Raw genomic sequence first — 10,076 nt, 5'->3', positions numbered from 1 at the left:
TCTCTCTCTCTCTCTCTCTCTCTCTCTCTCTCTCTCTCTCTCTCTCCCCCCAGGGTTTCTCTGTGTAGTCCTGGTTGTCCTGGAAACCACTCTGTAGACCAGGCTAGTCTGGATCCGCCTGCCTCTTCCTCCCAAGTGCTGGGATTAAAGGCGTGGCTAGATTGTATTTTCTGAGAATTCATTGCTCTTAGCTTGTGCTCATTCTCTTGGCTTTTTTTTTTTATTGATTCAGGAGACTTTATATATTCAGGATAATAACGCTTTTATGGGTTAGTAGAAGTTGCACGTGCTGGCACTGCCCATTTTCAGCACTGTGCCCCTAAACTTCACCACAGCACTGTCTTCATGCTTTTTTAAAAAAAAAATTTTTATTAGAAATTTTCTTAATTTACACTGTCTTCATGCTTTACAGTGGTGGCTTCCATGTCAATTCCCACTCTGGCCTGATTTAGCAATATCATTCTTTGCTTACCGTGAGGTCCGACAATCATTCTGTGAATATGTAGAATATGGATTTCTTTTTCTCTTTTCTTTCCACATGGAGAAGCGCCTGACCTAGTATGATTCACTGAACAGCCTTGTGTTTTCCCTGCTGGCTTTTTCCACGGGCATGTGCTTGTCATGCCCTTCACGGTTCCCTGTGCTGGGTTAGCCAATGCCATAGCTTTAGGATAAGCCTTCTGGTCTAGGGTGGCCAGGTGCCTTTCTGTTATCTTAGTGATTTCTGGTTCTTGATTCTTTAGTATGAATGTAAGAACTAACTTGCCAGATACCACAGGGAAAACTGTAGATCTTAGCTGTAGTTGCAATGCGGTTATATTTACTTGAAAGTATTGCCCACGTTGTGTCTTTTCCTTTACCTCTCTGTGTTGTGGGTCGATCTAACTTGACTCCGTCTCAGTCACCCTTTGTTATGCCTGTCTGCGAATTCCCCACAGTTTTACTGCTATTATTAATGGACACTTTTAAAAAGTTATACCCTTAGTTATCTGTATGTACATGAGATCACTGTTAATTTGGTGATATTAATTTTTATCTAGGTACCTTGCTGAACTCTTAAATGGTTCTAAGAGTTCACTCGAGGAGTCTGGATTTAAAGAAACAGGGTGAACAGTTTTATTGTAAGTTCCCCGCAAACTTTTGAATCTGAGCTTCCATTTACTGTTTTGTATACATGCAGGGTTAAAAAAAATGAACATGGATACCCATTCTTGGTACATTATAAAGTATCTTTATTCATTAACATTTTTTCCCTTCCCTTCTCCCTTTTGCTCCGGCCCTGCTTGCTCTGGGCCCCCCGTATTAACTTTATTATTATTATTATTGTTATTATTATTACTATTACTAACTCTCATTCCTTCTTCTGTTAATTGTCATGGAAAATTTAAAAGTTGACAACAAAAATTTAAAATATGTAATAAAAATTTAAATCTTTGAAAAATTAGAAACCTCACATTGCTGATGACCTAATTAGCATGTGGCTTTCTAGTCACATGAGTGTGTGACTGTGGACTGAGACACTTACAGGACAACTTATAAATCTAGGGATGCAATAAGAAAGAATGATAAGAATACTGCTAGCACATCTATGCATGTGTGTGCGTGCAAGCACATGCACACACACACACCATTTGTTAATATGTAAAATCATGTGAGATATATAAGTTATTGACATGAAGAAAACATGAAAATGAAAAATCAAATTTGGGAAGTTACTCTATATCTTGAGTAACTATGGGCGTTTCTGATTGTCTACTAGTCATGCCCATGAATCTATTCCTAACTAGAGTCTCAGGATAGCTGATAGGCCTGTAAGAGATTGTGGAGGGATTATTTCAGGAAATGGGCATCTCTGATAGATGCTCAGTCCCCAGGACAGCATAGGTCCCCACCAAATCTTTAATCTGGGAACTAGGAACAGGCTTCCCTAATAAGGTGTGAGCAGCGGTGGCAGTGAGAAGAGGAGCCCATGAAATCTGGAGGCCCATACTACTCATAGCCAGGGTGTCAGCCAGTCCTCTCATTGAAACAGGAAACGTCTAAGACTAGCTTCTCCTGAAGGGAGTCTCTCAAGGGCCTGGCTGGTCGCATTGGAGGGGCTTGTTTTCCATGGGTGTTCAAACTTCGCTGGAGTGAGGTCCAGGATGTGGTCTGAACCAAGAGGCACTCGCCAGGCTCTTTGGTTCTCCACCACTGAATCTACTCGGTCGAAGACCCGAGTCATAGCTCTTCTCCCAAGCTATGCAAATAAACAGTGTGTCCTATTTTTAGGACGTCATTGCTAACAAAAATAGCTCGAAACGCAGACATTTGAATGTCAGCAGACTGCAGCTTAAGACGCTATCCTGTGGCAGCCATGCCGGGCGATGCTGACATTTTCTCGGGGGTCGGGGGTCGTTGTTTGATCTTCCAGCATACTCACTGTTGTTGTTTCTGTTTCCATTTAGGAAAACCAAGGCTCAGAAATGTTAGGTGACCCGCCCCAAGTCAGCCTTTCACAAGCAGAGCCCAGGCTGCTCTGTGAGTCACCGGCCGGACATCACAGCTCTCGATTTCGAACATATTTCCTTCCCACCTCGCCACATTCCATCTTGACACTGGTAACGGGATGTTGTTATTACATGGGACTTCGTCCAGTTTCCTGAAAGGAATTTAGTTGCTACATTAGATTCGAGTTACATAATCAGGAAACTACTTATCCTTCTGAGCGTCTTATTTGCTTTATTAAAAAAGAGCCATTGGAGGGGCTGGAAAGACGGTTCAGCAGTCAAGAGCACTGGCTGCTCTTTCAGAGGACCAGGCTTAATTCCCAACGCTCACGTGACAGCCCACACCTGTCTGTAAATCCAGTTCCAGGGGATCTGACAGCCTCACATAGACATACACCCTCACATAGGCAAAACACCAGTGCACATAAAATAAAAACCAGTTATATATATATATTTAAAAGAAACCCATTTGTAAAGAAAGAGAAAGTGGAGAGGAAAGAAGAAGGAAAAGAAAAGAATAGGAGAAGAGGAGGAGGAGGCATCAAATTTCTGTTCATTAAGCTCATTTCATTGCGTTCTTTTTTACAGAGAGACTCAAGATATTTTTTCCAACACAGCATCGTCTGTGGCAATTGCTTGACAATTTAAAGGGCTCCCAGGAACTGCATGGAACAGTCTTAGGACATGCAATCAAACCCATCAGACTCTGGGCAAGCTCCACAGGCAAGACCAGAAGAGAGGCTGCCTGCCCCTTGATGATTGCTTTAACCTAAGTTAAAACCAAGCTCGGGATCCCATGCTTGCTGAGATGATTGACGGGTGTCATAGGAGAAACTACATCTGGGAAATTTCTCACCAGGATCTACTGATCTCACATCAATGAAATATGGAGAACAAATGTTGGTTTGGTTTGCCAAGCAAAAGCACAGAGAGCACCCAGCACCCTTGTGAATGTAATACACATAGTTTCAGTTTGGCATCTCTCCACTGGAGTGTGGTACTGTTTCCTGATGAGGTTCCGTTGGCTGCAAAAGCTTCAGTTACTTTGTGGCATGGTGGGAGAAGAATGCCTCACTGAACACCTGCACCCAGGCTTGGCTCAAACAGCTCAGGAGACCTTACCTGTTCAAGGCTCAATTTCCAAACACTTCCTTTTCTTTCTGTTCTTCTGAACTGGAAGATTCTAAAAAAAAATCTAAAATTGGATTTCGGTCACTGTTGTTCCAAGACAGATGGAAATGTGATAATACTGTCCTTGCATGGATAGGGTGTAGGTGTACATGAAAGAAGGCATTGCCCCTTTAAAAATTCAATATGCCAGTGATCTGCATTTTTATCCTCTAGAACAACAGCAAAAGGATTTGTCCAATCTAATATTTATATGCTTGAAAGTTCTCAAATGATCACATATCAAAATTAGCTATAGTGACTATAATTAAAAGCAGTCTCAGCTGGGTGTGCTGGCACGGGGCTGTGATGCCATCAGCTGGGTGTGCTGGCATGGGGCTATGATGCCAGTTACTTGGGAAGAGGAGTCAGGAGTGTTACAAGTTGGCAAGGGTCACAAGGCTTGCCCGGGCTGCAGAGTGAGTTCAAATCCAGGCTGGACAGCTTAGTGAGACCATGTCTCAAAATAAAAAGTGTGAAAAGGGCTGGCATGGAGCCTTGTGTTCTTACCTAGCCCGTGTGAAATCCAAGGCTCAATCCGAGATAGGGAAGAAAAAGATCAGACACATTTTTAAAGTAATGACAGGTACAAAGACAAAGGTGCTTGCATTCATCTGGGTCAAGGTAAAAGCTGTTCCCTCTTGTCCTGTCTCCTTACTCACAGGACATTGCCCTTGCACTCCTGGCCCAAGATGGCTCTTGATTCTTACATTGCTTCCTTTCTCTGAGCTATGCTCAAATGCCCAGCAAAAGCAACTTAAGGAAGGGAGGGTTTGTCTCATGATTAGAGAGAACAGTTTGTGGAGTGGGGTGGGGATGGGGTGGGGTGGGAGTGGAGGAATCTCGCAGCAGCTTCATGTAGGAAGCAGAGGGAGGTGAACGCTGGGGTTCCACTCATCTTCTCCTCTTTGTTCAGTCTAGGGCCATAGTCCAGGGGTTGATGGCATCCACAATTTGGGGGGTGGGGTGGGTCTTCCCCACTCAGTTGAGCCTTTCTGGGAACACCCTCATAAACACACCCACAGGTGTTGATTCTAAAACTCGCCAAATTAATGGGTTTGATAAACATTGACCATTTTCCATTTATAACCTTTAAATGTTACTCACATTGCTTTGGCCAAAATGGGATCGCCTGAGTCCATCTGACTGCAAGGGAAGTTGGGAAATGTAGTCTTTGTTCTGCACAGCCATGTTTGACCAACTATACAACTAGGTTTCTAGAGCTGGAGAGATGGCTCAGTTACGTGCCTGTTGAGCCAATGTGAAGGTGCGAGTTTGGATGCCCAGCAAACATGCAAAAGTTGGTTGTGGCTGTATCCCCAGCACTACCAGGGAGGAGATGGGGAGACCTCTGAAGCTCCCTGGTCAGCTAGCTGAGCAGAATTGGTCAGGCACAGGTTCAGTGAAAGACCTCATCTATATTTTAAGGTAGGAAGCCATTGTGGAAGGCACACAGTGCTAACCTCTGGCTTTCTATATGTGTGCACACATCCACAGGAACAAGTGCATTGCACACATACTTGTGCACACACACACACACACACCTTTAAACTTTAATTCTAATAGAAGGAGACTCCTCTGTTGTCACTTGGAGCCACTTAGACATCTGTGGCTTCTATTTATTTTCCCACACTAGGAGTCAGGTACAAGTGAACCCATTCATCATTCAAGAAAAAGAGAGATCAAGTTACTTGCTGAGGAAACACAGCTAGTTCTTTGTGAACCTTTGGGGTGTGCCTTTATTTCTGTTCCCTTTGTATGTTGTGTGTCTAGTTTCCTGTGTTCTAGCACTGGAATCAGGGTGGAGATATCTCTGCTTTCTTGGGGTTGCCACAGCAGACTGGTACCTTATTTCACCACACCATTTAAGAACAGGTGTCCAGGAAGGTGTCCCATGCCTTGCCTTTAGAGTTCAAAGCAAGTACACATTTAATTTTGTTCAAGGAATTCTGTGACACTTATTGAGCAATGGGTACATTTGAGTGTTGCTTAATCAAAACTGGGAACAAGGCCAATCGACATTCTTAGGTTTGATTCAGATTATACCTGACATGTAGTTAGGTTAGAAAACCCATTCCCTAAAACTCTCCTTTCCTTCCTTCCTTCTTTCTTCCTTCTTATGTCTTACCCCCTCCTCTTTTTGTTTGTTTGTTTGTTTTTCTGTTTTCTTGCTTTTTGATACAAAGTCCCAGATATCTCAGGGTGACCTTGAACTCACCAAATAGCCAAAAGTGGCCTGGATTCTGATCCCTTGTTCTTCATCTCCCAAATATTGCTATTCAGATGTGTGCCACCTGCCCTCAAAATCTTTTTAATTAAGAAGGAAAATCTTCCTTGGGAGCTAGATGCAGGATAATCAAGAACTCAGAGGGCTATGTAGGGACTTTGAAGCTAGCTTTGGCTACATGAGACCTGCCCCTCCACACACACACATACACATTTCAACAAAAGAAGAGAAGACAACCTTTATTCATTATTTCTATAATTTTTTTCCAGAGGCCAATGCTGACACAAAGACAATCTCCTAAGGTGGCAGATTTTCTAGAAAGAATTTTATTTTAAGGAGGGAAAAAAAAAAACACCATTGAAAACAGATGTTGTTCTTCTACGTCATCTAACCACTGGCATCTTCCATGGAGCAAAATTTGGCAGGAGGTTTTGGTTCTGGGTTCCCCAACCCCCAGAGCACAATTTCCAACAGATGCTATGCACTGGAAACAAAACTTAAAACAGGGAAACCTGGCTTGTCAAAGTTCAAATCTGAGGTTTTCCAAGTTAGTGTTCCAGATCCAGAGGACATACCCAAAGAGGAAGCCATTTGCATGATTCAGGCCCAGGGTCAGTTGAGCCACTCACCTTTGGCAGCAAAGCCCACCAAGATGTCAAAAATATTTATAACCAAAGATGCTAATTTAATGCTGCATTAAAAATAATGTTAAGAATAATCGCGATGAGCAAATGTCATATTTAAATTATTATTCTTAAAAATTTCAAAAGTGTATAAAGTGAAATATGATCATATCCCCTGCTAATTTTCCTTCGAATTTCCTCAAATCGCCCAGCACAGCCAGCACCCAATTTCATGTCTTTTTTTTTTTTCTTTTTGAATAACCCACTTATTGGAGGAGGGTCTCGTGCCCTGTGGTGACGCTGACTTCTGTCCCTCGGGATCTGGTTACATTCAGGATGAGGTCGTTGTCATGAATATTGAAGAATCTCCTGTATCAATGTAGTGTAAAGACTGTTTCCCAATTACCTCTGACTGGTTAAGAGGTTGAACAGCCAATGACTAGGCAGAGGAGATTGAAAGGTTGGACTTCCGGTCCCAGCCAGGGGTCTCAGAAAAGAGCCAGGAGGAGCCCCGAGGTGAGGAGGTACGGGAGGCAGGTAGAAAAAGAGGAAGAAGAAGCAAAGGAAGGAGGAGGAGGAGGAAGAGGAAGAAGAACAAAGTCAGCATGAGGTCTGTGTGAGGTGCAGTCACTAAGGGAGTTCGACTTGAGGACTCTCCTAGGGAGAGCCCTTTCCCTTGTCTATGCTGGAAGTTTGGCTGGCTTGATCTTACTCAGGTCTTGTGTTGGTGATTAAAGTCACCCTGCGTTCATGAGCTCTGCTGTCATGTAAAAACCAGAAGCTTGCCCTTCACAGCATTCCTCCCCTTCTCTGGCTCTTACGTTCTTTCTGCTTATCTTCCACAATGCTCCCCGAGCCTTCGGGATGGTGGTGGTTGGGATGAATGTGCCGAGATTGACGTCCCATTTAGAACTGAGCACCCAGCCCCCTATTACCGACACTTGGACCAGCTATACATTTGCACACCAACTGATGCCTACTGCAAAATGAATCTTCTCTGACCACAGTTGAGAACAGCTCAGGTCTATGGGTAAAAGTGAAATATTTAGGAAGCAGTTTGACAACACGACCATAACAAACTAACAATAGCAGGTTCTGTCCCGTTTGAAATGCCAAGATTTGAAATAAAGTAAGAGCTGTTTGTTTTTGCTTTGCTGCCATCTTTTTGTGTGATGGAAACATTAATTTCTCACGAGGCTCCCAAGCTCCTGGTCCCCAGATTTCACTTCTCTCAGCTGGATGGGTTATAGCAGTTACAGCTGTGTGGATTACATATATTACCTACATACAATTACAGCTGGTTGGTGTGGGGTCTTTGTACTTATCCACCTCTTTGATAGAGCCTTAATTTTTCTCACTGACTTCAAAATAAAGGAAGCTGTTTGGAGGAGTGTATAGATAGCACATATTTTTCCCATTGCTTCGGGCTTCAACATGGCTCCACAATGGCGTTCAAGACCCTCGTGGTGGGGACATAGCTCCCAGTTAGAACACTTATCTAAGCATGTGCAAAGACCTGAGTTTGATCATCTGCACCAGAAAAGTCAAGTAGAACAAAAAGCAAATCTCCAGAAAACCCATGGTTCATTCTAGCTGATCTGTGACTCATCCGTTCGAATACCAGGGCTGCGTCTTACTCTCTGAGTACCCCTGCTCTCTGATACCAGGGTTGTGTCTTACTATGCCTCTGTCTCCCTTCCATTCTTGTTGAACTTCCCAGCCAGCTCCCTCTTCTACTTTCCTGTCTTCTGCTAAGTGTATGAGACTTGCTGAGTTTAACCAGGGGTGCCCACAGGCACCTTCCCAGCAGCCACAGAACTAAAATGCCCAACCCTTCCCTCTCCAGAGCAACCTGAACCTGCAGTTCAGGGAGGGACAAAGCCTTGTGAGTCCCTCCCCCGCCCCCCTTGAACATTTTGTTGTTTATAATTACCCGGGCTGAGGAGTTTGGTATCAGCAGCAGGATGACACGAGGCATCCAGGTGGAACAGACTGGTGATGTCCTATGGATGTCCATACTTGAGGTGTGTGCTAGCTAACTTTATATCAACCTGACATAAGGGTAAAGAGAGGAAGGAGCCTCAGTTGAGAAAATGCCTCCATAAGATGGGTTGTAGGCGATTCTGTAATAGAGCATTGTAGCTGAACTAATTAATTAATTTAAATTTATCCCTGTCTAGCTTACAAATGAATGAGACTCAGACTGTGGTTATTTTATTTGGCTTTGACCATTACTGGGGAGTAACCCCTAATCTACAATCTACTTTTCTAACTGCTGTGCTGGCTACCTCCCCAGCAGTGTACCCCAGGTACTTGCTGGTTCTCCTGGCCCTGTGCTCATGGTCCATCTCCACTCATGGCAGCTCCCCTCCTCTCTCTGCAATCCCTTACTAGGTAACTCCAAACCCTGTGTACCTCTAATCCATCCAGTAATTGGCTGTAGTTGTTTTTATTTAATCAGTCATTTTAAATTAAGGAACAAGATTTGTACAGCCACAGCCATCTATTGGATGGAACACAGGGCTCCCAATGGAGGAGCTAGAGAAAATACCCAAGGAGCTGAAGGGGTCTGCAGCCCTATAGGTGGAACAACAATATGAACTAACCAGTACCCCCAAAGCTTGTGTCTCTAGCTGCATATGTAGCAGAAGATGGCCTAGTCGGCCATCATTGGGAAAAAAGACCCCTTGGTCTTGCAAACTTTATATGTCCCAGTACAGGGGAACGCCAGGGCCAAGAAGGGGGAGTGGGGAGGGTATAGGGGATTTTTGGGATAGCATTTGAAATGTAAATGAAGAAAATATCTAATTTAAAATTGTAAATAAATATTTGTACAGCAAAAGCCAGTGAAAGTGAGAATTCACTCTTAGGCAACTAGACCTTCAGGTACAGAACTCAGAATTATAATACAAAACAGCAGACTAAACAAGCCTTTTCTTGATTAGTGATTGAGGAAGGAGAGCCCAGCTCATAGTGGGTAGGGCAAACACTAGGCTGGTAGTTTTGGGTTCTATAAGAAAGAATGCTGAGCAAGCTAGTAACAACATCCCTCCATGGCCTCTGTATTAGCTTCTGCCTCCAAGTTTCTGTCCTTTTTGAGTTCCTGTCCTGACTTCCTTCTTTGCTGAACAGTGTGGTGGTTTGAAAGAAAATGGTCCCCTAGGCTCACAGGAAGTGGCACTATTAGGAGGTATGGCCTTTCTGGAGTAGGTTTGGCTTTGTCGAAGGAAGTGTATCATTGTGGGTGGGTTTTGAGGTCTCAGATACTCAAGCCAGGCCAGTGGCTAATAGTCTCTTCCTGATGCCTATAGATCAAGATGTATAATTTGCTGTTGCCCCAGCACCATGTCTGCTTGCATCTGCCATGCTTCCCAACATGACAACAACAGACTAAACCTCTGAGCTGTAAGCAAACCACAATGAAATGTTTTCCTTTATAAGAGTTTCCGTGGTCGGGTGTCTCTTCAAAGCAAAACCTTAAGACCAACAGTGATATGGAAGTGTAAGCCAAATAAACTCTTTTCTCCCCCTACTTGCTTTGATCATGGTGTTTCCTAACAGCAAGAGCAA

General features: G+C 43.7%; 1 protein-coding gene across 4 annotated transcripts in view; it reads left to right on the top strand.

Moving 5' to 3' along the window:
* Socs2 (suppressor of cytokine signaling 2) overlaps positions 1 to 3,674 on the top strand; it is a 31,078-nt gene extending 27,404 nt beyond the window's left edge. For all 4 annotated transcript variants that reach the window (XM_029482944.1, XM_029482946.1, XM_029482942.1 and 1 more), the window contains exons 4-5: positions 2,448 to 2,600; positions 3,078 to 3,674. In XM_029482944.1, coding sequence (XP_029338804.1) covers positions 2,448 to 2,600; positions 3,078 to 3,137 — 213 coding nt within the window. In that variant the 3' untranslated portion in view covers positions 3,138 to 3,674. The remainder of the gene's footprint in view (positions 1 to 2,447; positions 2,601 to 3,077) is intronic.
* Positions 3,675 to 10,076: the final 6,402 nt, after the last annotated feature.

The sequence above is a fragment of the Mus caroli genome, chromosome 10, assembly GCF_900094665.2.
Source record: "Mus caroli chromosome 10, CAROLI_EIJ_v1.1, whole genome shotgun sequence".
In the NCBI taxonomy this organism is placed as follows: domain Eukaryota; kingdom Metazoa; phylum Chordata; class Mammalia; order Rodentia; family Muridae; genus Mus; species Mus caroli.
The sequence above is the reverse complement of the archived record's forward strand: the minus strand, read 5'-3'. Positions and strand labels throughout refer to the sequence as shown.